A 27773-nucleotide genomic window follows, 5' to 3' on the forward strand; every position below is an offset into this window, starting at 1 on the left:
TATGAGGCTGGGAGTCACAACTCCTGGCCTTCAGACCCGTCTCCTGAGGATCAGTCCTTGCAGTTCCTCTCATGCATCTGGTCTTGGCCGGTCACGGAGACACAAGCATGGAGTCACTGGTTAGAGCTGGCGCCAACGAGAAATGCCTGGGGTCATGCAGCTGCAGACCCCAGACATCCCGAGTCTCTGCCCCAAGTTCACTCCACAACAGAGTCTGTAGCCGCTGGGCCGTTGGCACCATCTGAGTATTGATTCCCTCCCTGTGGTCAGCAGAACTGCATTCTTACACTGCAGTGTGCAGATTGGCAATCTACTGCAGGCAACGATTCTGCCCAGTTGCCTGCAGACCGGCCTCCCCATGGGGGCCAGGGGGAATATGGAAGGAGAGCTCCGGAGGCAAAGCCTGCACCAGCCAAGGGAGGGGGACAGATCTTTGTTTCTAATACTCGCCGTCGTGTTTATCCCGCCCTGCCCGGCTCCACCACAGCACCCAGCAGCATCCGCCATCGCGGCAAGAGGAACGTTTCCAAACCCAGGTGCTTTGGCTGCCTATCCGGCCTCGATCTCTGCCCAGCCATCAGCCTTACCCCGCTGCAGTTCTGGTGGCTTTTACTCCCATGAGTAAAAATCAGCCCGACTATCCTGGCAGAGCGTGGGAGGGCAGCGATCTCCCTGAGCCCGGCGGAGCGGCGCAAGGTTTTATAGTGCCCAATAAACCATAAATCAGGCAAAGCTTTGAAGAGACCGGATTTTATTAGAATAGCCAAGACATGTAATATAAATATATATACACACTATACATGGGCCGTGTGTGTGTGTATGTGTGTGTGAGTGTGTGTGTGTGTGCACGCACTGGTTTTTATTGCTCTGACGTTCGGGGGACCTTAGCTGTCTTTTTTTTGGGGGGGGGGACATTAAAAACAGGCCAGGGATGAGGTTGGGGAGAAGCAGGGACCAGCTGGACACATCAGAATCACCAACCACGGTTAGTTACAAAATGAAGAGCGTCTATAAACCAGTGATCAGAGCAGCAGCCTCATCTCCTGCATTCAAAAGGCACAATCATGAACTCTCATCCCACCCAGCCGACTGACCGAGAATTCGGGGGCCAGCCGAAAGCCTGGCTTCTTTCTCCCTCCCCCTCAAGAAGAGGAGGGGGCAAATAGACAAGTCACAACAGTATTATATTTTCCAAAAAAAAAAAAAAAAATTAAAAGGAATTGCAACCGTGAATACAAAAAGCAAGTGCATGAGAATAATCCAAGGGGGGGGGCTTATGTACAAGGGGGTTGAACTGTCCCCCTCCCCCCGAAATCAAGCAAACCAACCGCAAATCAACACTAATTACTGAGCATGCTACAGCAAGCGGCTATGAGACGCAGAGACCCGGCGGAGGGGCACCCTGAATCATGAGAATTAGAACAGTAATAATGGACGAGTCAGTTTAAAAAAAAAAAGTGAAAATAAAACCATTTCAGGGGTAGTGTCAGGGCTCTGCCCTGCCTGCTGCCCCATCCAGGGGTCATGCCAGGGCTGGTGACCCTCCCGGCGTTGTCTCCCCAGTCAGGCTAGTGTTCCCTCCCTGCTGCTCCTAGGGATCATGTGAAGTCTGTGCATCTCTCCCCCCCCACCCCCCAATGCTCCAGGGACCCTGTCAGCTCTCAAGTTGGCCAGGTGGGTCTTTGGACTTCTCCTCCCCATCCCGTCACACGGCACCAGGTGCCCAGAAGTTGCGGGGAGGGGGAGGCAGATTGCAGCAGAGAGCCAGGCCTGGGTTCTGCCCCGGGAAATGCTGGCACAGAGGTTGGAGGATGCCATGGCAGTCATTCCTGAGTGACACCCACGTGGCTGGGATCCCTGGGGCGCCCCACAGGGCAGATGAGATTGGGATCAGGCCTGGGGCTGGGAGCGGCTCAGTTCCAGGCTAAGGGGATGCTGGGGCCAGGAGGCCGCTTGGCAGAAAAGGCAGCTAGTGAAACCCAGCCCCCAACCTGGGCTGGGACTGGACTGATACCCTGGTGTACACCGCTCACCCCCATGGACACACCTTTCCCCCCAGGTCATGGGTATCCACACACAGAGCTCTGGGCTCAGTGCCCTGCGCACCCCCATACCCTGGGCGCTGCCCTGTGCCCTCCACCCAGTGCCCGGCTCAGCCCCACCTCCCCATGACCCTTCCCCATTTCCACCCCCTACCTGAGATCGCCGGGAAGGAAAGGGTTTCGGTGCATGGGGCTCTGGATCCGGGGGGCCCTCTTGGGCCGTTAACCCGCGGGGGAGGCAGTGGTGGCGCACGGCAGGAGCCGACGGAAGGCCCGTTGTGCCAATTACTTCTGCAGTTGACATTCTAAAAAAATCGGTGGTTGTTGGCGGCGCGTTCCCAGCATTACCGGCTGGCTCTTGGTGCATGCCGGCGTCCTGCAGGGCTGAGCAGCGGCAGGCGCTGCCTGGTGCCCGTGGATGGGGGGGCTGGGTCTCCTTGCCTCGCAGTCAGGGAAACTGAGTCCCGTGGGGGAACAGACCCTTATGACAGCGGCGAAATTCCCTAACCCAGCATGGAAACCAGTAGCCCAGCCAGAGGCCCAAAGGTTAGTTGACTGGGCCCAGGGGAGTGGAGCTGGGGGTGGGGCCAGGACCCCGGCACATAGGCAGGGAGCAGCACAGGGCAGCTGCCTTTGGGATCTGGGAGGGGGTCTTGGGGAGTCCACGGGGGGTGGGAGATCCAGGCCCCTTTTAGCCCGAACTATGGGGCAGCCTAACCCCACTCAGCCCCCTCCCCAGAGCCCTGAGGGACCCAGGAAATCTGCCTCCCCTCCCCTGGGGAGGTGAGAGGGGACCACCTGGCCTCACCTTCTCTGAACTGCCCCTCCACCCCCTGGACCTTCCAAAAATCTGGTGCCCAGCAGTTCCCAACACCATGTGTCTGGAGCCCAAGGGGAAACATTGGGGGGAGACGGGAAGACACTGTGTCCCTACGGCAGCCCCCCAGCTCCAACCTCCCACCCCAGTGAGCCTTCCCCAGCTCTAAGCCATAGTCCCAGGTACCAGGAGGCAGATGGGAGTTGGGGCACCCCCTCCGGGGATTCCTACTGCCCTGACACAGAGCCCCCTAGCCAAGGGGTGTGTGAGCCGCCCCCCCCACCTGATAAGCGCTCAGCATCTGCACTGGCTGAACCCCATATTTGGGGGGTGGGAGCAACTCGCCCTATTTCACCCTAAGGCAGCAGGGTGGGGGCTGGAGACCTCAGGGCTGGAGACCTGCCTGGGAATAGCCACTAGGGGACGCTAGCGCCCAGCCCCCCCATTCACTCCCTGCTCTCGGATGCCATGGAGGGCAGGAGGGGGGGGGTAAATCGCCCCCTGAGGATCGGGGGAGCTCCTAGGGGGTGTGCCGGGCTGGCAGTGCCTGACAGGAGGGTCCGGGGAGAGGCAGGGGGGGCGTGACCCGAGGCTCAGGGCGAGGTGGGGGCGACGGGGGTGTCACTCGAAGGCGAAGGGGTCCTGGGCGCTGAAGAAGAAGTGGCTGTCGACGTGCTCCTCCAGCGCCTCCTTGTCGCACTCCAGGGGGAAGCGCTCCTTGCAGATGGGGCACTCCTTCCACAGGCCGGGGGACGCGGGCAGGTCCAGCGGGGAGGCGCCCATCCCGCAAGGGCCCAGATCTGACGGCTGGCGGCCTGTGATGCCGCTGCACGGGGGCGACAGAGACAGAGGGTCGGCACCCCTAGAGCTCGCCGCCCCCATGAGCGGGGCCCTGGCACCGTGCCCCCCGCCACCGGCCCTGCACTGAGGGCGCAGCCGGGCTGGGGGCCAGGGTTATTGTGGGTTCCCCGTCTCCCGCTATTCCAGTTCTCCCCGCTCCTGATTCCCCCCGTCTCTCTTTTTGCTCCTTCCCCGTTAGACTCTGCAGAAAACAGAGCAGAGGACCCTGCACAGGACCGGCCCCGCACCCCCACAGCGCAGCAGCCCCCCTCCCTTCTCAAAGGGGAGCAGTGGCCCCCTCAACCCAGAATTCCTTTTATTCCTGACACCCCCGGCTCATCGCCTCTACACACGGCACCCTGCGCCCACCCTGCCCTTCCCTGACGCTGCCATCCCTTCCCTTCTGCATCCCCCTGCCCTCCTCTGACACCTCATCGCATCCCCTCTGCCCTCCCCCGACACCCCCATCCCATTCCACCCCCAAAAAATAATTTTTTTTTATCCCCCTGCCCTCCTCTGACACCTCATCGCATCCCCTCTGCCCTCCCCTGACACCCCATCCCATTCCCCTGCCCTCCCGACACCCCCATCCCAATGCCTCTGCCCTCCCCCGACACCCCATCCCATTCCCCTACCCTCGCCCCACACCCCCATCCCAACCCCTCTGCCCTCCCCGACACCCCATCCCATTCCCCCGCACCCACTCTGCCAATCCCCAACACTGGCTTCCCTCCCACCCTCCCACCATACCTCAATCCCATCCTCTGTATCCACCTGCCCTCCCCAACACGCCGTCCCAGCCCCCTGCCCTCCTTCCGCCACCACCCCATCCCACCCCACCCTTCCCACGATGTCTCCATCCCACCCCACCCTTCCCCAATGTCCCCATCCCATCCCACCTGCAACCACTCTGCCCTCCCCTGCCGCCCCCCTTCCACCTCTCTGCACTCAGCACCCTGCACCCAACCTGCCTTTCCTACTCCTGACACCCCCATTGCAGCCCGTCCCCCCCGCACGGGGGGCTGGGTGCACAGACCCCACCTTGCCTTGCAGCTGGGTGATTCTATCTATTTCACTTGCAAATAGCCCCCCTCCTCCCCCGCCCGCCTCTGTCTGCAGGAGAAAGGAATCTAATGATGCTGAAAATTGATTCAGAAATGCCCTGACACGGCCGTACATCTCCTGGCTCCGCACCTGCCACTTTTATGGCCACTGGCTGTAAAAGTCATCGGCTCCCCGCGCCCACAGGGAAATTTATATATTTTTACTAACTAAGAGGAGGCTTGGAAAGCTGCCCCCATCCCCCACTTCCCCTACTCCCCCAGCCCTGGTCCCCTCCATCCTCCTCCCCAGCCCCCCACTCTGGTCCCCTCCATCCTCCTCCCCAGCTCCCCACTGCTCCCCTCCATCCTCCTCCCCAGCCCCCAACTCTGCTCCCCTCCCCGCACTCTGCTCCCCTGCATCCTCCTCCCCTCCCCCCCTCCATCCTCCTCCCCAGACCCCAACTCTGCTCCCCTCCCCCTACCCTGCTCCCCTCCATCCCCTCCCCCACTCTGCTCCCCTGCATCCTCCTCCCCATCTCCCCACTCTGGTCCCCTGCATCCTCCTCCCAGCTCCCACTCTGGTCCCCTGCATCCTCCTCCCCATCCCCTACTCTGCTGCCTGCTCCTCCATCCCCTCCCACTCTGCTCCCTCCATCCTCCTCCCCAGCTCCCCACTCTGCTCCCCTGCATCCTCCTCCCCATCCCCTACTCTGCTGCCCTCCCCTACCCTGCTCCCCTCCATCCCTCCCCACCTGCTCCCCTCCATCCTCCTCTCCAGCCCCCAACTCTGCTCCCCTCCCACCACTCTGCTCCCCTGCATCCTCCTCCCCTCCCCTCCCTGCTCCCTCCATCCCCTCCCCAGCCCTGGTCCCCTTCATCCTCCTCCCCATCCCCCACTGCTCCCCTCCATCCTCCTCCCCATCTCCCCACTCTGCTCCCCTCCATCCTCCTCCCCATCTCCCCCACTCTGCTCCCCTCCATTCTCTTCTCCATCCTCCTCCTTATGGGCAGGGCGAAGGAACAGCCCCCTGCTCTGCTGACCGGCCCCAGCGCGGCCAATGCCCCCCTCACCTGGCCATCTCATAGAAGACGCTGCCCAGCTCGGGCAGCAGCAGACTGGCCTCTTCCCCTCCGCTCCGCACAGCCGCCATCAGCACGGCCTTCTCGTCCTCCGCCTCCTGCAGCGAAAGTGGGGGTGAGAGCGCACTGGGGGCCAGAGTCCAGCCCCCATCCCCCAGCACTGGGGTTCCCCCTGCGCATAGGCATAGTGATTGTGCCTCCCCCAAGCAATCGGGCGCCCCGGAAGAACAGCTCCACTATGTGTCATAGGCCCTACACTGCTGAGAATGGATGGGGGGTGGGGGGTAGCCGTCCTCGGTCCTGCAGCTCCAGGGACCTTCCAGCTACTCCTGTCAGGGATGTGGTAGAGGGGAATGCAGGAGGGTTTGGGGGGCTGGCAGATAACCCCTCCTCCCGGGTGAAGCAGGCTCAGAGGCACCCTCAAACTTGGGCTTTCTGTTCCCCAGGAAGGTGGGGGGCCCAGCCCCTCCTGCCAACCCAAACCCCACCCCATCCACCTCCGGGCTTTAAGGTTCCAGGGATCAGCAGCTTGAAGTAGTGTGCAGTACCACGCGTGGTGGGTCCCTGGGCACGGCCACGAGAAACGGGATGGACAATAACTGGGCTCGATTCAGGGGCTCGGCATGAGATGCCGCGGGGGGCTACTGCTCACAGGAGGGTGAACTGAGTGGACTGGGGCGGGGGGGGGGGGGAGGGCTGCATCGTTCTGGGCTCCCTGCCTCAATCTAGGGTGGATGTTCTGCGTGGGCCAGGGGGTCACTGCTGGCAAGAAAGAAATGGTCACAAGATGGGGCTGAAAGTCAGGACTCCTGGGTTCGATCCTTAGCTCCGGGAGGGCGTGTGGAATAGCGGGGTAGAGGACGCAGCTGGCAGCCAGGACGCCAGGGTTCTATTTCCACCCCGCCCCTGCTCGCTGTGTGACCGAGGGCAAGTCCCTGTGCCTCAGTTTCCCTCTCCACGCAGCACGGTGCTTGGGGGTCCTCGCCCCCCGGGGACTCACTGAGTCGGAGCTGTTGTCCTCGGTGGGCTGCTTGATCTGGGTGGTGATGGGGGCGGGCTGGCTGATCACCACCTTGTGCATGGGCTCCCGCAGGCACGGCGGGGTCTTGGTGCCTGCCCGGTTGTCGCACAGGCTGTAGGGGCTGAGCTGGGTGTGGATCCTCATGTCCTCAGGGGACTCGTCCTCCGAGTCCGAGAGTGGGGAGTCCAGGGAGCCTGGGGGGAGGGGAGGCCACAGGGTCACTTGGGCAGCCGGTGCCCCCCGCTGAGCAGGGAAGGGCAAAGGGGGGGAACCCTGCTGGGGAGAGGAGCCTGGGAACAGCCAGCCCAGGGGGGGTGGAGGTGGGGGGGAGTTCTTGGGGGAGGGGCTGAGGGACAACTGGCACTGGCAGAGTGTTGGTAACTCCGGGGGGCAGCACTACTCTTCTGGGTGCGGGGGAGCACAGGGCAGTGTCGGGAAGGAGGGGGCGAGTGGAGAGTGCACATAGGAGTCAGAGCGGGGTGGGGGTCCCTGGGCAGAGAGGAGGTAGTTGGGGGCAGAGCAGGGGATGAACAAGGGTTACAGTGAAGGGGTAACCATCTGGGGTGCCGGGGCACGGGGTGAGGCAGTGAAGGGATAGGGAGGTAACGGGGTGGGAAGATGGGCGGGATGGGGGTGGGGAGGTAACATGGGTGGGGAGATGAGGTGGAGGCAACGGGCGTAACAGGGGTGGGGTGGGAGGTAACAGGTGGGAGGAGGGGTGGGGATGGAGGTAACGGGCTGGGGGCTGGGGAGAGGTGATGGGGAAACAGGGGTGGGGTGGGAGGTAACAGAGGTGGGAGGATGGGGTAACAGGGATGCGGGGATGGAGGTGATGGGGTGGGGACTGGGGTAATTGGGGCGGGGGTGTAACAGGGGGGGGGGAGGGGGTGGGGAGGACGGGGGTAATGGGTGGGAGGATGGGGCAGGGACAGGGGTCAAAGTAACTTAAAGGACTTACCGGTAAGCATGGCCTCAACCGGAAGGGGTGGGGCCTCAACCAGAAGGGGTGGGGCCTCAACCAGAAGAGGCGGGGCTTTTCAAGATTTAAAGGCCCTGGGGCTCCGGCTGTGGCTGGGAGCCCCAGGGCCTTTAAATCATCCCAGAGCTCCCAGCTGCAGAGGTGGCTGGGAGCCCCAGGGCAAAGGGGCGAATTAAAGGGCCTGGGGCTCCGGCCGCCGCGAAACTCTGGGCCCTTTAAATTCCCGCCTGAGCCCGGCTGCCAGAGCTCCATCGGCGCTTTAAAGGGCCTGGGGATCCCTGCAGTGGCAGGAGCACCGGGCCCTTTAAATCACCGCCGCGGAAGCCGGTCCGGTCCGGCATGGCGTACTGGTTCTTACTGGTATGCCGGACCGGATCGGCTTACTTTCACCTCTGGACGGGGGTAACAGGAGTGGCTGGGGAGGTAGCAAGGGTGGGAGGATGGAGGGATGGGGTGGGAAGGTAACAGGGGGGATGGGGTTGGGAGGTAACAGGGGTGGGGTGGGAGGTAACGGGGTGGGAGGACGGGGATGGAGTTGTGGAGGTAACAGGGCTGGGGTGGGGAGGTAACAGGGGTGGGAGGACGGGGATGGGGTTGAGGAGGTAACAGGGGTGGGAGGACGGGGGGATGGGGTTGGGGAGGTTACAGGGGTGGGAGGACGGGGGGATGGGGTTGAGGAGGTAACAGGGGTGGGAGGACGGGGGGATGGGGTTGGGGAGGTAACAGGGGTGGGAGGACGGGGGGATGGGGTTGGGGAGGTTACAGGGGTGGGAGGACAGGGGGATGGGGTTGGGGAGGTAATGGTTGTGGTGACAGGGCTGAGGGGATGGGGTGTTACGCACTCAGCACCGTTGCCGCTGCCTCCTCCTCCTCGGCCGCCGTCACCTCGCTCCACTTCTCGTCAGCCACCTTCTCCAGCCGCTCCTCCAGCTTGCGGGCGTACTCCAGCAGCTCCTGGGGAGGGGAAGCCGCCGGGGTCAGGATCGACCCCACCTGCGCCCCGGGCACCAGGCCATGGGGAGACTGGGTGGGGATCCGGGGGGGCAGGGTCTTTGCCTGCCCCCACCCACTGCCCAGGCTGCAGGGCCCCTGCCTGACCCCAGGGCACCGCCCAGCCCCTATGCAAGGAAGGCCCTGATGGGGGCAGGGAATGTGGCTCATGTCGCCCCCTCCTGGCAGTTCCTTGGCCCCCGCTGGAGCCTGGGTCAAGAGCTGTTACCCGCCTGGCTCCGGGGTTCAGCCCCCTTTGACCTCTGACCCCAGCTGGCACCAACCTGTTTCTCCTCCTGGAGCTGCTCCTTCTCCTTCTCAGCCACCTTCAGGGCCGCGCGCAGCTCCTTGAGCTCCCGCCTGCTCTCTGACAGCTGCACCTGGGGTGGGGGGGAAGGGGGCACAGGAGCGTGAGAACTGCCCCCTGCACCAGCCTCGGGAGCCAACCTCCATACCCCAGGCACCTGATCCCCCACAACCCACGAGTGCCCCAATCCCTCCTCCTATGAGGCAGGGCTCCCCCTAGCACCCATGTGCGGCTTTCGGGGCAGGGCCTCCCATCCCAGCTCTGATTCCTCCCCCTTAGAGGGCAGAGAGTGGGGCTCCCCTCTGTCCCAGGGGCAGTGCCCACCCCCCTACTGGCCTTACCAGGCTGGAGTCCCTCTCGTGGGACAGTTCAGATTTCAGCGCCTGCTTCTGGGCTCGCTCCTCCTGCAGGTTCTTCTCCAGCTTCAGCACCTCGGCACTCAGCTTCAGGATCTTGTCCTTCTCCGCCTGCAAACGGCACAAGGGGCGCTCATGGGGGCCGGCCCTCGCCTGCCGTGGGGAGCCCAGCACATCTCCCTAGCTAGGCTGGGATGGCAGGACTACAAATACCTAGTGCGGTGCTAGGGGGCGCTGCGAGGCAGGGAGCAGGGTGAGAGGCCCAACAGGGGGCGCCCTCACCTCACAGCTAGTGCTGGCCCCAATGTGGTGCTAGGGGGCGCTGTGCTGCAGGGAATGGGGCAGGGGACTCAGTAGGGGGCGCTCTCCTCTCTGATAAGAGGTTTAGGGGGTTCTGGGAGCAGGGGGATTAGTACAGGGTATTCTCCCCATATGCTGTGCTTCAAGGAGCTCAGTAGAGGGCGCTCTCCCCTCAGCCAGTGCCCACCCCAGTGCAGCTCTAGGGGGCACTGTGCTGAGACATAAACCAAGTTCTGAGCCTTGTGTGGGTCACGACAGGGGGACTTTTCCCAAGGCCTGGACATGCTCGTCCCAGCTCCCTGTCCACCGGTCCCTGAGACAAACCCAGCTAGGGGATGCGCCTTCATTTCCTATCCTAAACTGTTGAGCACTGGCAGTACCCCACCCCAGAGGTGGCTGCACCCCGGCAGCGGATGCAGCCATTCCAGTGAGAGGCTCAGCGGGGTGGGGGTTGGCACCTCTATGCTGTGCAGCAGGTTGCTTTTCTCCTTCCACCACTGGCCTTTCCCCTCCTTCCATTTCAGGGTCATGTCCGCCAGCTTGATGTTGGTTTCGGCTGACTCCAGCCGGCTCTTGTGCAGGTCCGAGATGGTCCGGTCCCGGATGGAGGAGGCGCTGGCCAGCTCCTCCCCAAGCAGCACCACTTTCTGCTGGCTGGCAGCGAGGAGGTCCTGGGTGGAGCGGAGCTGCTCACACAGCGCTTCCAGCTGGGCCTGGGGGGGAAGGCAATGGGAGGGGGGGAAGGTCGGAAATAATGAATGGGATGGAAGAGGCCAGCTGGGCTCTGCCCCTGCATCCCAGCCCCAAACACAGCGACAAGGGAGCAGCTGATGGCATTTAAAAGACTGTTAAAATTCTTTGCTATTAGCATGTGGAACTCCCTGCAACAGGATGTTATCAAGGCAGACTGCTCAGTGAGCTCTGTGAGGTGCAGGGTAGCTCTGAGGTCTGTGCGCCAAAGCCAAGCTGGAAATAAGCCAGGGTCAAATCCCATTAGGGCTGATGCAGGCCTTCTGAGGAGCCGGGAGATTTCCCTCCCGGCAGAGATCTTCGAAATCCTGCTCTAGGAGGGTGCCAAAGATCCTGTGGCGTTTTTCACGAGAGTGGGGTTTGGGCTGCTGCTTCTTGGTAAAATACTATCCTGTTAACTCTCCATGCCCCAGAAGTGGCTGCCTTTCAGGAGTCGGTGGGAAAAGAACCCAGGAGTCCTGGCTCCCTGTCCTCACCCCTAGAACACACACAGGCACCCGCGGCAGGGAAAGAGAACCCAGGAGTCCTGGCTCCCATCCCCCTGCTCTAGCAGCGACACCGCCCTAATCCCCTCTTTTCCAGGGAAAGGGCTGGTGAACGCACACACCCAAGCAGGGGGAGGGGGGAGCGGAGGCTGCGCCATGGCACCGAGGGGGGGGCCCCCCACCCCGGGCACTCACCGTCCTCTGCTGCGCGGCCGCCAGCTTCTGCTGCAGCTTGCTGATGTCCTCCTGCAGCACCAGGGCCTGCGACACCTTCTCGCTGTGCCGGGTCTTGGCCAGCAGCAGGTCGCAGGCCAGGTTCCGGCTCTCCTGCTCCGAGGCCTGCAGCTTGACCTGGGGGGGTGGGGGTGGGGGACATGATCCTCACGTGCCGGCCCAGAGACTCCTGGGGGGGCGGGGATGGGACCCACCTCCCTTCCCTCTGGGTGCCCCCTGGGGATGGGGGAATCCTGCCGCTCTCCGTATGTACGGGGTGGGACCCCCACTCCTGTGTGTGTCTGAGGGGGAGGGGAGGGACCCCCGCTCCTCTGCTCACCCCAGCTAGCTCCACCACCAGCAAGTCACCCCTACAAGCCCCGCCCCGGGGCTCCGCAGGGCTCACCTGGTAATGCTCCTTCTCGGCGTTCTCCTCCTTGAGCTGGTGGTGGATCTGCTCCTGCTCCCGCACCAGGGACTTCACCGTGTCCTTCATCCTGGGGGTGGGCGGGGGGACGAGAGACAGGCAAGGTGAGCCCCGGCTCGGCTCAGGGCACAGCTACAGCGGGTGAGGCGCAGCGGGGGGGCCGGGCAGACCCACTGCAGCCCGCCAGCCCTTCCGCGACGCTGCCGGGCCAGCACCCCAGGGCGTCTACCACCCTGCTCCCCAGAGCCCAGCACAGCGCCCCCTATGGCACTAGCCCATTCTCACTCAGGGCGAGAGCCCCCCGAACAGCTGGCCTCACCCCCTTCCCACAGGACCCTGGGTTCGGCCTTGGCGGTCACCCATCCGAGCGCTGACCAGATCCAACCCTGCTTAGCCGGCTGGATGTGATCACAGGCCCGGACCCATCCCAACGAGCCATGGGGGGATGAGGCCACCGTCCTTCCCACTGGGCCAAGCCAGAGCCCTGCCGCCGCCTCCCCCACACCCGCCAGTCCAGCCGGGTCACAGCACTGACCCTCACTCCCATCCCCCTCCCCAAGCCTGCTGACCCCCCGCCCACTGCTGCTCACCTGTCCAACTCCACCTCCTTCTGCAGCACCTTCTCGCTCAGGGCCTGAACGTCCTCCTCCAGCTCCTGGATGCGGGCCAGCTGTCCCGCCTGCTGCCGGCTCAGCGCGTCCCGCTCCTCCATCACGGCTGCATGGGAGCTTGAGAGATCCTGGGAGAGGCACCGCCAGGCGGGGAGGGGAGGGGTGAGCCGGGATCGGGGACATGGGAAGCCCCGACCCGTCTCCCGCCTGGGATCAGCACAGAGTCTGGGTGCTCTGGCAAGGGGCAGGGTAGCCCAGGGGCCCCCCAAATCGGAGAGCCCCTTTGGAATCTGGGGTAAGACAGTGGGTAGCAGGGAACACAAGGAGGAATATGGGGGTCCCCTCCTAGGTGGGCATCTCCAGGGAGGCAGCCCAGCACAGTGGCCTGAGCAAGGAGCTAGGAGGCCTCATTCACCTGCCCGCGTGCCTCAGTTTGCCCCCAGTGTGATGGGCAACGGCCCAGTCCATGGGGATGGCACTGGATCCTTATCAACCCAGGAAGCGGGGTGGTGGGGGACTCAACCCAGTGGCTGCTGCCCCATAGGGCCCGGTGCCTGCAGGAGGCACCCCACGCACCTTGTACTGCTCCGCCAGCTTGGTGTGCTCATCCCGCATGGTGCCCAGAGCCTCCTCCAGCTGCTCGATCCGGGCCTGCAGCTCCTTCACCTCCTCCTCCAGCCGCAGCTTCTCTCGCAGCAGCCTGCTGTGCTCCTGCTGGCTCTCCTCCAGCTGGTTCTGGGGGGGGGATGGGACCCACAGGGACCGGCGCCGTTAGTACGGACCGAGGGGGCAGGCACTGCGCTCACCCCAGGCCCCCAGGACATTGCAGGGCGCACAGGCAGGCAAGGGGTTAACTCAGCTGGGCAGAGCAAGAGACGGTTAGTGGGGGCTCTTATCACAATAGGGAGGTGTTCTGAAGGGGCAGAGCTGCTGGAGGGCGGGGCCAGGGCTAAGCTCCGCCCCATTTCCCAAGACAGTTGTTACTGCCTGCCCTGCAGGGAGAAAAGCCTGGCAGGAGGGGAGGGGTTTGAGTTGACTGGGACATGGCCAGGTGCCCTCTTGGGCAAAGCAACAGCTGATCCCGCCTGTTGCCCTCCATCTTGTGCATTGGGTGAGCTCACAGCCTAACCGGGGCCAGGGGAAACGGAGGCACAAATCTGTGACGTGACTTGCCCAAGGCCACTGGCAGAGCTGGGACCAGAAGCCAGGTCTCCGGGCACCCAATCTGGTGCTCTACCCACTAGGCAATGCTGCCCCCTCATTACCTGCAGCAGGGTGGCCTTGGGCACCACCAGCAACATATCCATGTTGCCCTCGTCATCCTCCTCCAGCGTGACGAGCTCGTCCATGGGCCGGGGCTCGCTGAACTGGAAGGGGCTGCTCTGGCCGCGCACCTCGCCACGGCGGTCCACGTAGCGGAACTGGTACTGCTGGGCCCCTGGCTTGGGCAGGTAGCTGGCTGCAGCAGGACAGACAGGGCCCAGCATCAGATGACTCTGCCCCACCACTGCTACGGCCTTGCCAGGAAGCTGACTGCCTCCAGGTCGGGGCTCGGATGCCCCATAGTCTGGGGCTCGGTCTGATCCCTGGCTCTCCCCTGACCCGTCTTGCCCCCAGCTACCGCCCCGAACTCCTGAGTCCCGGCACCAGCGTGGTTGGTACCATGGCCCAGTGTGGTTGGTACCATGGCCATGGTACCAAGTGCCTTGTCAGCAGACCACGTTGGTCACAGAGGTGCTGCCCCACAGCCAGTGTGTCGCCCCCTGGCCTTGAGCCTAGTCTGTGTGGCCTGCTCTGGCCTGGCCTCTCTGACAACCAGCGGGTAGCGCCAAAGGCTGACGGTGGCCTGGATGCCCGTTCCATCACGGGCTGCTCGGAAACCTGCCATCCCATTCCAGTCCCAGCCTCGCTCCTACCCCCCGGCTGCCTCCTGCACCCCTTCCTAGGATCCTCTCTGCTTTACCCCCTCCCGTCCCAAGCTGCTGACCCTGGGGTCCCATGGGAAGCCCCTGTCCCAGTCCTCAGCCCCACACGAGATGTCAGGGCCAAGCGGCGTGAGCAGTCCCTCCCCACCCACTGCTGCCTCCTCAATGCCCCCTGTAGTAACAGCACCAGGGGGCGTCAGGGAGCACTGCAGCTGCTGTGGCATAAGGTCATGGCCCTACCTGGAGGCCGGACGTCACGCGAGATGGGCCCAGGGGCCTGATCTGGTGCAGAGGGTGGGGATACTAGACTGGATCGGCCAGTGGGTCTGATCCAGCAATGCAAGGCGATATTGGGCTAGATGGGCCTGCTGGCATGACCATGTCTATCAGGGAGGCCGGGATACCGGGCTAGAGGGGCCCTTGGTCCGACAAGCCACGGCAAAGCCTCCGTAACCCAAACCCTCACCCAGGGCTGCCATCCCTTCAGACCGTTGCTCCGGCGACTCACTGACGGACACCCCCACTCTGATCTCACCCTCCTGCAACCCCCACGCACGTAATCGACGCACCGCGCCCCCCCCTACCCCCCTGGAGCTCCCCCCCCAACCCCTGGAGCTTCCCCACCTACCATGGAACTGGACACTGGAATGGACGGGCGCCCCTTCCACACCTCCATCGGGCACCACGCACCACACGAAGGTGTAGTAATCCCGCACGGACGAGGCCTCCACCTGGACAGACAGACGCAGGCAAGAAGGTGTCTGAGGAACCCCTGGCATTAGCTGAGCGTTTCTCTAGCGCTCATCAAGTGCCAGTGTCACTCGGGGAGGGGGGTTGGGAGGGGCTATCAGCAACACTAAGCTACCCACTAAGCCCGGGCTCTGACCCAGGTTTGAGCCAAAGCCCTGCTTCCGTCCACACACAGATCTGTCCAACTCGGGGCAGCAAGCACTCAGGACTCCTACGACCCTGCTGGGGTGGGGGTGGGTCAGAGCCCAGGCTTGCCATTTTGCAGTGGGGAGGCAGCAGAAAGCGGCAGACCCGAGTCAAAGGTCCACAGCGAGACCCAGATCTGGCAATTGTAAGTCCAGGGTTACCATGCAGCATGGATGCTCAAGTGTGGGCTTGGAACTGCTGAAGCCTCGAGCCTGGGTCTGCAGCGCAACTCACCCCACGATGATAATACTGCCTGGCTGTTACACAGCACAGGAGGGCAGTATCATTCCCCTGCCCGCCTCTGTTTTACAGATGGGGAAACTGAGGCGCATGGTGGGGAAGTGACTTGCCCAAGGCTGGCCATCAGGAATAGAACCCTGGTCTCACCAGTCCAGGCCAGCGCTCTAGCCATTAGGCCACGCTGCCTCATTTTGCTTTTGCATGCAGGGAAAAGCAGGAGGCTTGTGGGTGAATTTCAAGGTGGCCTGCAGAAGTAGGCCCCTCCTCTCATGTGCACGCTGCGGGCTCAGCGCAATGGGACAGCAGTGAATGCAATAGGAGGGGAAGCCTCTATCCCAGGTGATGAGGCCAGTCAGACACCCTGCGCCTCTCCATCTCAGCCTAATTCACTGTCTGATCAGAACACTTGCCATGCTGCCCCCCTCCCCCCGGGGCAAAGCTACAGGGGAGATCCTAGCTAACGCATCCAGCTCCCACCCGCCTCTCTCTTCCCAGTACCTTGAATATCCCGATCCAGTCACGGGCTGATGGTTTCATGCTGGGAGGCAGGGTGTAGTGGCACTCGACCTTGGTGTTGGGCACGTAGGTGCGGGCTACGTTGAGGAAGGCCATGGTAGGGTGGGGCTGTGCCTGCGACTTGCTAGGAGACACCTCCTCCATCCTCTTCATCAGGGTGGAAGGTGAAGAAGGAAGAAGGACAGTGTGATAGTCTGTAACCCAATGTTCACCCTTTCTACAAGACTATGATAAATTCTGTACAAAGTATGCCTTGTGCGGTATCACTCAAAAACTCGTAATTTGCTGACCATTATTGTCCTGGTAAAAAGTGTGTGACAACACTGTATGTAAAGTTATACAATTCTACTGTATGACATTGCAGAGACATGCTCCAAGTTTAGAAAGTCAGCCACAGACCAGTTCCAGAAAGACAACAGGCAAACTGACGCCTCAGCTAGGTGTCAACAAAATCAAATGGATCATCATCTGGTTAAGTGGCCATTCTTTGGCAGGAAAAAGGGTGCGAGTGAGAAATCTACATTTTGGCAAAGAAAGCGCTGGAGGTTCCCATCTCCTGCTGTCTCCTGAACCTCAGCTGGAGATGATTCTCAGGGAAAAAGAGAACTGTCAGAAAGGGGAAGAAACTCCCCAAAAGATTTCTCCTTTCGTCTCTACTCACAGCATCGACAACACTTGAAGGACAAAGGAAGGGATCCTGGCAGAAAGGAATTCAGCCAGTGAGGCTGCTGGAACGTGTAGGGACAGAGACTTTTGCTTTGAAATCACTTAGCTTGTTAAGTTAGACGTTAGTCGTGTTTTATCTTTAATTTCTTTGTAACCAATTCTGACTTTTATGCCTCGTTACTTGTAATCACTTAAAATCTATCCTTCTGTAGTTAATAAACTTGTTTCATTGTTTTATCTAGACCAGGGTGCTTGGATTGAAGTATTTGGGAAACTCCATTTGCGATACCAGGGTTTCTGCATACCGTTTTCTATTAATAAAATGATGGACTTTATATGAGTTCGTGGTGTCCAGGAGAGAGCTGGGCACTACAGGACGCACATTTCTGGGGGAAAGTCTGGGACTGGGAGTTTGTTGGTGTTGCTCTGCAGTGTAGTTCACGGGTGGTTGGCTGTACCCTTGCAATGTAGCTGTGAGTGATTTACATGTGTGTGAGCAGACGAGGAGCGGTTGCTCTCACAGCGAAGCCGTGTAAAAGGCACCTCAGATTGGAGAATTGAGGGGGGACAGCTGCTCAACAGTCCAGATTGTACCCTGGGGAATGTCACAGGTGGGAGCGAGAAAAGTGATGGGGAAGGGGCAGGATGGGAAAATCCCACCCTGGACCAGCCTGGGATGCCCTGAAAGTCACTGCTTCCCTCCATGCCACGGGTACATCCACAGAACTCAGCACTGTGGACACCTCATGGGCATGGATGCATTTAGCTTTCCAGCCTGCAGGAGGCAGGGCAGTGCCACTGTCTCTATTTTACAGAGGTTCTTGGGCACACAGCGAGTCCATTTCAGAGCCGGGAATTGAACCCAGGAGTCCGGACACTCAGGCATCTTTCGGGCTGGACCCCCCAAGACCCCACACATTTCAGACAGAAAGAGACCTTTGTCTAGTCTTTTAACTCTGGTTAGTGTGCCACTAAACTTGGTCTCAGGGCACTTGGGTTCTGTTCCCAGCTCTGCCACTGATCTGCTGTGTGACCGTGGGCAACTCCCTCCCTCTGTGCCTCAGTTTCTCCTTCCATCCTGCGAAATCTTTGGTGCAAGGATGGTGGCTTGCACCTAGACTAGTAATCTTGGCTGGGGTCTCTAGGAATTAACGCAAATCCATTGACAAAAACAGTTCAGATTGCCCCGTGGTGCCCCATGCTCATCCAGCAAAACGCAGACTTCTGACAGCCAGGAAACCCGGAGTCAAGGTACACACCAATGTAACCTTAACTCTGCCCTTTCTAAGTGATGGCCCAGGGTGCCCACAAGACACGTACTTGCACTCTGCCGTTGCAGCTCGTGCCCATCGCTCAGGGAAGAAGCATGCACCAGCTGCAGCACAGAGTCCAATGCCGTCTCTTAGCCAAGGTGAAACTTGTGTCCAGGTGAACTGGACTGAACGGGTGCTGCCTATGCCCACTCCATGCCCGGATACGGAGCCTCCACCGCAAAACCAACCCCACACCCGCTGTATTTTACAACCTTTCACCATTGCACACAGGACCCCCTCAAACACAACACTGTCACTCACCCATCAGGCCATGCCCACCCCACCCTCGTACCTCACCTCGCTGCTGTCGCCCCCCATGGCTAGAAGACCCCCGTGCCCTGCTGCTGACACATGCTTCCCAGCTCAGCACTGGAGTGAGACAAACGGTATCTCTCAGGATGCCTGTGCACCGTTTTCCCATCCTCACACACGTGGGGCGAGGCATGGACAGAGGGGCTCAGAATCTCTGAGGGAAAGGGCACCCCCATATCGCCCCCCATCACAATCACAGCTCTGCTCAGCTTCTCTGGCTAATTCCTCCACCAGTCCATATAGTTCCACCTAACAACAGTGAGCACAGCTGGAGCGCACACAGATAATTCCTACTGGCTACCGCCAGCTTTGGAGGGGCAGAGTTAAGGCCGCGTTGGGGCGTCCCTTCACACTGCCTTTTCTGGTTGTCCGAGGTTTGAGTTCTGCTGGACGGGCACGAGACCCAACAGGCAACCTCAGCTCTGGGTTAACCAATTTTTTGTCCATGAATTTCCTTGTTTCCCAACCAGAAAGAGAAACATTTTTGGTAGGAGTCAGTGGTCAGGCAGGTCATTATAGCTGTCCCTTAAATTTGCAGCCAGCTAGCAAGGAGGCTATGTGATCCTAAGAGCTCCTGTCCCCTTTGGCACAGAACCATGGGTTGTATTGTGAAATGTCTGGAGGTGGGAGCTGCTAACAGGGCAGTGAGAGAAATCTCATCCCTGGCCCCAAAACTGACCATTTTATTCCGTGGTGGTTTAGTTACAGTAGCTTTATGCAGTGCAGTCATTCTCCTCCTCACATCAGGTAGCGCCCCCACCCTCATTTCCAGCTTTCCCTCCCCGTCCCGCCCCACGAAGCCATTCAGGATCATTCCTTAGCATGTGAGAAGCCACGAGCATGTAAGACATTTGTTCTACATGTGTCACAAGCAGCTGCTTATGGGAGGGCCACACATTTCTCAGTTACAGCGGCTGCGCGGGACACCAAACTGGGCCCCTGCCAGCCGCCCCTCCAGCTGCTCCCCCTGCTCTGACGAGGCTCCTGGCTCGCCCAGCCTCCACGCTGGCCCCCTGACCTGCCCCACACAAGGGTGCTGTCACCTTAACTTTGAATTGTCCGATTTTCAGAGATTTCAATGTGTGGCGTAGTCAGGACCCCTCCAGAACCTGACTCACATTTGGGGGGGGAGCAGGGAGAGGGGCTCAGACCCCTTAGTACAGCAGGGCCCCCAAGATCCTGGCACACACACATGGGGGGAGGGCAAGGAAAGGGGCTCGGTCCCCTCATCCCAGAGTGACAGGGTTACTGGATCCCGGCCCACACATGGGGGGCACGGGAGGGGCTCAGATCCCTTAGAAGAGCAGGACCCCCAAGAACCCAGCACACAGAGGGGTAGAAAGAGGGACTCAGACCCACTCAGAGGAGCAAGCTGACATCCCCCTCCCAAGATCCTGGTACACACATAGGGGGGAGAAGGTGGGGCTCACATGCTCCCAGATCCCTAGTCATTCCATTTACCCTACCACTCCCCCACGTCTCCCCTCCCCATGTCCCACCCCTCCCCCTCCCCGGAGCCCCCAACCCCTCTCCGCTCTCCATCCCCATATATCCCATGATTCCCCTTCCCCAGCACTCTCCCAACCCCTGGCCTGGCGCAGCAAGCATTCACGTGTCATTCCTTTTCCTTTCAAAAAGAGTTTGGGCCCCTTCTCAGGTCTCTGCTGGCCTCGGATTAAGTTCCCAGCCGTAACAGAAACCCTTCGACAGAGGCAGACAGTTGCACGTGGCCGGTAATTCGTCCTCAGATATCTGCCAAGGGCAGCTTTCAAAGCTGCAATACCTGGAGGGTCGCTCAGGGTCACAACCTGTCCCCTCGACCCACCAAGTCCCGCGCAATCACTATGGCTGGAAACCGTCTTTCTGCACGTCACATTTCAAGAGAATCCAAGAGAGCATTTGACTTAGAACAGTCGACCTTTAACCACAGGGGTTCTCAACTTTAACCACAGGAGCCAGCTCTTCACCCATGAATCTCAAAGCTCTTTACAAAGGAGGTCAGCATCAGCCTCTTCATGTTACAGATGGGGAAACTGAGGCACAGAGCCGGGACGGGACTTGCCCAAGGTCATCTAGTTGGCCGGGTCTCCGAGTCCCAGTCCGGCTCTAGCCACTAGGCCCCAGAAAATGTGGCCCTACGGACCCAGGTGACGTTTGCCGCTGCACTGGGGGAGCAGATGGGTCTACTGCCCTCGGCACGGATGCTCTGGCACAAGGGGAACCGCACTGGCTTTAAGAAACGCTGCTGTGCAGTGAGAGGACAAACACGACCCCCCACCTCCCCCACCAGCTGGCCTACCAGCAGTATCTGGGTCTCATCCTGCCTCTCCAGCATCAGATCCCAAAGTGCTTTACAAGCGGCGTATACCAGCATCGCTCTGATTGCTGCCCGGGTGCAGAGCCCACAACGGCCACCCCACATGGCAATAGAGAAGTGGAGTCTCCAGTGTTACCCACTCTCATGGTTTTGTCATGATAATGACTGCTTTCCTTAAAGCCCCAGCTCCTGGAGTGAAGGGGATACATGCTGATTTCAGCCTTTCTTAAAGAAAAAGAACGTTTTCAGCCCTCGTGGCAGTGGAGAAAGCTTCAAAATGTGACCCCAGTGCACCCTAAAGGTTCAAAAAGCAGAAGGCAAATGAAAAGAACCCCAAAGCTATTATTTGTACATAAATCTCATGATTTTTGGTAAGCCTGACTCATGATGTTTGAACATTTGGGGTTGGCGATACTGAGGCTCGTACCCAGCTGGGGAACACAGGGAGGGGGGATGCACAGACGCACGTTGAAAGCCCCGGCTCTTGTGAAAGTGGCTGCAGGCATAGGTGACGACTCCGTGGGTGCTCCGGGGCAAAAATTAGTGGGTGCTCTGCACCCACTGGCAGCCAAGCTCCCTTCCCCCCCCCCCCGTCTGCCCCTCTTCCTCCCCCCGAGCGTGCTGCGTCCCCGCTCCTCCGCCTACCTCCCAACGCTTCCCGCCTGGCTGCCGCCAAACGTTAGCATGCTCTGGAGGGGGCGGGAGGCAGGAGTGGGAATGTGGCACGCAGGTGGGGATTTGGGGAAGGAATTGGAATAGGGGCGGCGGGGGAGAGCTGGGGCGGGGGCTTTGGGGAAGGGGTGGAGTGGGGATGGGGCCGGGGGGGTGTCAAGCACCCAAGGGAAAGAGGGGACGTCGGTGCCTATGGCCGCAGGATGCTTAGCGACAGCAAAAGAGCCAGGCCCTTGATTTCACATCTCAGCTGGAAGCTCCAGCACCTGGCTGGGGCATCGGTTCAGGACAGCTTAGAGTACTTTGGGGTCTTTGTATGCTAGTGCAACAGGCTCTTGGTCCATGACTGGGCCTCCTAGGGTGACCAGATGTCCCGATTTTGGGGTCTTTTTCTTATATAGGCTTCTATTACCTCCCACCCCCTGTCCCAATTTTTCACATTTGCTGTCTGGTCACCCTAGTGCTACCACATCACAGAGATAAGAACAGCACCCCTTGCTTTATCACTGGCATCATTTCCCTCAGAAGCCTGGGTTTTTCTGGAGGGTCTCCCCTCCAAGCACTGTACAGGCCCAATACTGCTTAGCTTGCAAAACACAGCAGGGACAGAACACCACGTCAGGGCAGCAAGTTAGGCACAGGGAGAGAGACCTGCTGGTCCTGTCTACACAGCAGCTGCAATTAACTCAGCAGCTAGAACGCAAATTGTCTAGTAAGCTTCATGGCCAGGGTGAGGTTGCGTCTACACTACAAGTTAACAATGTGGTAACAGCCAAGAGACTCACACACAGCACTGATGGGGCTGTAGACATCTTCAAAGGGGTTCACGGCAAAGGCAGAGCACAGGGGGGTGACCAGGCACCCCCATTTCCTCTCTGGACGAGTCAAAATCCTCGCTCAATGATCCCATGCGACAGAGGCGCCCTGTAACTTGGTGCCTTCCCTGCCATCATTAGACTCTCCCGCACACTGGCGCCCACGTGCAGTGATCATACGTGGTGAGTGTCCCAGTACATCTGAATGAGATCCCCAAAGTGCGCCTGCACCAATTATAATCCCCGGTGCAGCCACGCCTGGGCGGAAGATCTGCTGGGAAGCAGCGTGGCCTAGTGGATACAGGACAGGATTAGCACTCTGGGGATCTGGGCTCTAGTGCCAGCTCACACCCTGCTCTGCTGGGTGACCTTGTGTTAGTCACGTCCTCGCTGTGCCTCAGTTTTCGCATCCGTAAAATGGGGATAATGAGGCTGACCTCCTTTGTAAAGCACTGTAAGACCCACTGATGATAAGAGCTAGGTATTAACATTAGCTCCTCTATAGAGTCCTGCTATTACTAACTTCCTCTGACATAAAATGAATCTCTGAGCATCTTGAGGTTGGTAGGGTGGCGCTGTGGCTAGAGCATGGAATTAAGGCAGGACACCTGGCTTCTACTCCTAGCTCTGCTGTGTGACCTGGGGCAAGTCACTTCCCCACCCAGTGCCTCTGTTTCCACTCCCACCCTTTGCCTATGGAGACGCTGAGCTCTTTGGGGCAGGGACCATCTCTTTGTGACTACAACAGGGCTCTGATTTGGCTTGGAGCCTCTCGGCCTTGCTCTCCTGGGAATCCTGCACAATCACCGCTAAAAAGCGCTCGTGGCCTGGGCGAGACACCTCCTGATCGGCCCCACAAGCCCAGACAGCGCACGGCTGGCGTGGGACCTCCTGGCCATCATCCAGCCAAGTGCCTGAAGCTACATTCCTTTCCCCTCCCAGGAGTCTGCTGCTCCAGTTGTGCCGAGCCAGCCAAGGTGCAGCCATGTGCAAAACAAATCCCAGCAGCTGCCATCCATCCTCTCCGCTCACCTGGCTGCCAGGGACAGGGGGAGGATTCCTTGAAGCTTGCACTAGGCAAGCAGGGCGCACCAGCCTTATGCAAGGCCGGTTCCAGGAAGAGACAAGGAAAAAACCACCTCCCAGCTTGGCAAGAGAAGAAAAGACTTACATCCCCAGCGGGTTTCGGGGGAAACTCTACCCACTTCTCTCCCCCCGTCCCTGACCCCTGCCCTTCTCGCCCAGAATAAAAGGCTTTAAAAAAATCAAACGGCTCCAAACCAAAGCGACAAAGGAAACTCGTGTTCGGAAACCCAAAGCCACAAGCGTGCTGGGGAAGGAAGCTGCCCGGGGGGCGGGGGGGGACTTGTGCGGGGGTGGTGAAGCTTGCCCTGATGCACCAGCCCCAGGTGCAAATACAAGCATGGGAGAGATTCCTCGCTCTTTAATGCCACGGGGGTGGCTAATCTCTGGGTTGCCCGGGCCAGGGGTATCCGGGGAGGGGGTCAGCTCCAACCAGGCAAACAGCACAGCCGGGCAGGTCGCAGGCCTGACCCAGCAGCCAGGGGAGATGGGGGTAAAGCAGTGGAAGGGGGGGGGAGGAAAAGAGGCTGACAGCTGGGGCGGGGGTTCCATCTCCTGGGCTGTCCCCTGCCAGAGGAGAGGGATGGCCCCACTGCACCCCCCCTGCAGCAGGGAGCCCAGCCTCCCAAGGCCTCGAAGCACAGACCAGGCAAGCCTGAGATCAGGGGGCTGCTGGACTCCGGGGTACCCTGGCTACAGGCACAGCCCTCTCGAGAGGGGAGTACTGCGGGGAGGGGGAGCACGGATCGCCCCCAGGGAGCCCCTGGCACGAGGCTGCACGGTGCAGAAACCCCTCTCCAAAAGCCCAGACCCACCCGCTCCCCCAGGCAGCAGCAGAGGAAGGAGGCAGGGGGCAGGGGCCTGAGGGGAGGAGAAAAGCAGAGGCGCCCCATTAGATAAAGAAGGTCTCTTACCCTACAGAGCAATCAGCTGTTCCACTAACCTTTTACCAACAACAAAAACACCACTCAGCCCAGCAGGGGGCGGGGGGAAGGGGAGCCCCGGGGGATGCTGGGAGTTGTAGTTCCCTCTGGCTGCCTGGCGCTAGGGTGGAGTAGGAGAGGAGACTGCAGCTCCCAGAGAGCCCTGGGGCGAGGGAGACAAAGAGCCTCCTGGCCGGGGAGTCTGGGGAGTGTAGTTTGCGCAGGTGGGAAGTCCAGGCAGAGTATGGGGCAAGGGGACTTCAACTCCCAGGGTGCACCGGGCTCCCAGGGGCCATGGAGGCATTGGGTATTATTCAGAGAGGAGTAAGGTTTCAAGTTGTTCAGGGTAGAGCCATACTCGGCTGGGAGATCGAGCGGCCCCTGTCCAGCTGGGATGGGCCCTGCAGGTTATTGCCCGACACGCTGTCCCTGCCCTAGTGTGATGCAAGAGCAAACAAAAGCTGCGCACACACACACAGTGCAAAACAAACTCAGCACGCACAGTGCACCCGCAAACGAAATGCACACACCTTGCAAATCTAAGCAAAATGCACACCCATTGCAACAGCCAACACCAAACAAAAAGTTGCCCGCACGAGGCAACACAAAGTGGCATGCACCAGGCAATGCAGTCAATATGCAAAAGGCAACACTGAACAACAGCTGTGCAGACAACACAACACCAAATGAAATGTACACACACATTGCAACACCAAACAAAAGCTGCACACATCATGCAACAAAAACTGAACCCACAAAATGCAATGCAATACAAACTGAACACAATGCAACATCAAACGAGCTGTAGACGCAAATTGAACAGACGCAACACCAAAGAAAAGTTGGACCCACAATGCAACAGCAAGCAAAAGCTACGTACACAAGGTGCACACATGTGAACATCACAATGCAGCACAACAGTTGTCTAGCAGTTTAGTAACTGTATTTCGCCAATGAATCGCAGAGCTAATATGGGTATTTTCTCTACCAGATTCAACAAACAAACCAGGGCCGCCCAGAGGGGGGGGCAAGAGGGGCAATTTTCCCCAGGCTCCGAGCCCCACAGGGGCCCCCACCAGAGTTTTTCGGGGCCCCTGGAGCGGGGTCCTTCACTCGCTCCGGGGGACCCGGAAAACTCTTGCGGGGCCGGGCGCAGGAGCTTCTTCTGCTCCCGGTCTTCGCCGGCGGGCGGAAGGACCCCCGCTGGCGAATTACCGCCGAAGACGGAGCAGGACCCGCCGCCGAAGTTCAGCTCGGTCTTCGGCGGTAATTTGGCGGCGGGGGGGGGGCCCCCGCCGCGGGTCTTCGGGGCACTTCGGCGGTGGGTCCCGGAACGGAAGGGCCCCCCGCCGCCAAAGACCCCGGGCCTCCGGAATCCTCTGGGCGGCCCTGAAACAAACTAGACAGCCCCAGAGAAACCACAGTCCCCGGTATTGCTAACCTCAAGAGATCAAAAATCATGAGTGGGGCCCAACAATAATGAGATTTAAAAAAAAACCTACTGTGTTTTTCTGGTCTCTCTTTTTTGATTGTTGAACTCTCTGTGGCCATCCCCCGCATGTGCGTGGACGTGCGTGTGTGTGTGTGTGTGTGCGTGTGTGTGTGACAATTAGTGTCATTCACTCTCTCCAATTTATCAGGTCAGGAGATTTTGGCCCCTGCTGCAGATGCTCTCTGCCCCTCCCCTGCCCAGCAATTAATTCTGGCCCAACCTCCAGATCAATCCTGTCCCTCACCCCCACATCTACCCAGCCCCCATCCAGCCTCCCGGCTGTTCCTCCTATGGGTCTTTACCCCCACTCTCCCTAGCTGGGGCCATGGTGGAAGCAGGGTCTCCTTTTCCAGGCTGGGTGTTGCAAGGGAATCATAGAAGATTAGGGTTGGAAGAGACCTCAGGAGGTCATCTAGTCCAACTCCCTGCTCAAAGCAGGACCAACCCCAATTAAATCTGCCACCACTGAGAACAGCCGAGCTCCATCCTCTTTGGAACCCCCCTTCAGGTAGTTGAAGGCTGCTATCAAAGTGGAAGGACAGGAGAGCCATCTTGTTGCTCAGAGGGGAGGAGACAATGGATCTGCCCTGAGCTGCTGGGCTCTTTAGCTGCTCCCCCTCTCACCTCCCCCCAGTTTCTCCCCTTCTGGGAGGATGACTTTGGGCTGCTGATGTAAGAGAGAGAGAGCGCGCTCTTCCTACAGCAACTCTGATTGGTTGCTCCGCCCCAAGAGGCAGGTAAGCGGGTCAGGTAGCCAATCAGAGGGGGTCAAGGGTGACTCCGGAGTAGATCTGGAGTCACACCAGTTCAGATAAGGTGTGGCGTCCATGCCTAGCTCTACGGAGTTAAACAAAGCTGTGACGGAGATCATAGCAGAGGGAGTGTGAAATGAAAACAGCGCAGGCAAGGGAGCCAAGAAGTGTTTTCCGATTGCCAATGAGGTGGAGAGGCTGAGACGCAGAGGGAGGTTGTTCCGGGTTGCAGAGAAGACAGTGGTGAGATTGTACAAGTGGCAACAAGCAGAGAGATAGGGGAGAGTTAGAGACAAACATGGCCCGTGACCAGGGCCGGCTCCAGACCCCAGCGCGCCAAGCAGGCGCGTGGGGCGGCATTGTCCTGGCAGGGCGGCATTTGGCTCCGGCGGACCTTCCGCAGTCATGCCTGCAGGAGGTCCACCGGAGCCGCGGGACCACGGGACCATCCGCAGTCACTTCTGCCCCGGCTGCGGGACCGGGGAAGAGCGGTGCGAGCAGCGCGGTGCGCCGCCCTGCTTGGGGCGGCGGAATTTCTAGAGCCGCCCCTGCCCGTGACCAGATCTGGACCTTCGTGCGCAGAGGGTTGTGCAAATAAGAAGGGGAATCTGCCATTGTTCTTGTCTGAGCCAACTGAGGTCTAACACGCAGGCTGACAACGTTTCTCTGTCGGAACTTTTGAATGCCACATCGGAGCCGTTCCACAATTGCAGGGAATGTTCTAGGTATCAATGGGGAGAACCCTAGTGAGATTGGTAAAAACCAGGAAAACTGGAAGGGGGAAATGGGGGACACCCAATGGATTGGCCATGGCATGGGCGGGAGAAAGTGTGGGGGCACATAGAGCCCCTGCCATGCTGTGGAGGGAAAAAGGGGAAGGGGGGGGCACAAGTCCCTGCAGAAGGCAAATAAAAATCCCAAAGTTGTCATTTTTAAGTTTCATGATTTTTAAGCCAATCTCATGATTTTGAGGGGCTGGCAATACTGCAAACCACATACTCAATGAAACAGCAAACAGCACAGCAACCTCAGACTACACACACAGCAGCTTCAGGCTGTACACAATGCAACACAAACTGAGCACACACGATGCGACACCAACAAACATGCAATTGCAACACCACCCTGCGTACACAATGCAATGCCAAACAGCACACACAATGTAACACTAAACAGTGCACGCAATGTAACACCAAACACACAGTACAACACCAAAGAATCAGAATATCAGGGTTGGAAGGGACCTCAGGAGGTCATCTAGTCCCACCCCCCTGCTCAAAGCAGGACCTAATCCCCAACTAAATCACCCAGCCAGGGCTTTGTCAAGCCTGACCTTAAAAACCTCTAAGGAAGGAGATTCCACCACCTCCCTAGGTAACCCATTCCAGTGCTTCACCACCCTCCTAGTGAAAAAGTTTTTCCTAATATCCAACCTAAACCTCCCCCACTGCAACTTGAGATAATTACTCCTTGTTCTGTCATCTGGTACCACTGAGCACAGTCTAGATCCATCCTCTTTGGAACCCCCTTTCAGGTAGTTGAAAGCAGCT

At 59.7% G+C, this 27773-nt stretch overlaps 1 protein-coding gene across 4 annotated transcripts; it reads right to left on the reverse strand.

Annotated features, from left to right (window-relative positions):
- Nucleotides 1-734: 734 nt before the first annotated feature.
- CALCOCO1 (calcium binding and coiled-coil domain 1) lies at nucleotides 735-24057 on the reverse strand. 4 transcript variants are annotated; one of them, XM_039514794.1, is made up of 15 exons: nucleotides 23971-24057; nucleotides 15861-16025; nucleotides 14815-14917; nucleotides 13527-13720; nucleotides 12838-12996; nucleotides 12241-12389; nucleotides 11630-11720; nucleotides 11206-11361; nucleotides 10234-10488; nucleotides 9461-9586; nucleotides 9097-9192; nucleotides 8665-8776; nucleotides 6823-7037; nucleotides 5814-5920; nucleotides 735-3685 (listed from the first exon to the last, which is right to left on the reverse strand). In XM_039514794.1, the coding sequence occupies exons 2-15, from the start codon at nucleotides 16020-16022 to the stop codon at nucleotides 3481-3483; spliced, it is 2130 nt and encodes a 709-aa protein (XP_039370728.1). In that variant the 5' UTR covers nucleotides 16023-16025; nucleotides 23971-24057; the 3' UTR covers nucleotides 735-3480. The 4 variants fall into 4 exon arrangements, with proteins under 4 accessions (XP_039370728.1, XP_039370729.1, XP_039370727.1 ...); XM_039514795.1 differs by having other exon boundaries at nucleotides 24000-24038; XM_039514793.1 differs by lacking the exon at nucleotides 23971-24057 and having other exon boundaries at nucleotides 15861-16031.
- Nucleotides 24058-27773: the final 3716 nt, after the last annotated feature.

This window comes from Mauremys reevesii, linkage group 25, assembly GCF_016161935.1.
Source record: "Mauremys reevesii isolate NIE-2019 linkage group 25, ASM1616193v1, whole genome shotgun sequence".
Classification (NCBI taxonomy): domain Eukaryota; kingdom Metazoa; phylum Chordata; order Testudines; family Geoemydidae; genus Mauremys; species Mauremys reevesii.

Coding starts and splice junctions, on each gene's coding strand:
- CALCOCO1 (XM_039514793.1), bottom strand. CDS start 16,031: ATGAAGAGGATGGAGGAGGTGTCTCCTAGCAAGTCGCAGGCACAGCCC. Junction 12,997..13,526: donor CCAAGGCCACCCTGCTGCAG/GTAATGAGGGGG, acceptor TCCCCCCCCCAG/AACCAGCTGGAGGAGAGCCA. Junction 11,362..11,629: donor CCGAGAAGGAGCATTACCAG/GTGAGCCCTGCG, acceptor CCACCCCCCCAG/GTCAAGCTGCAGGCCTCGGA.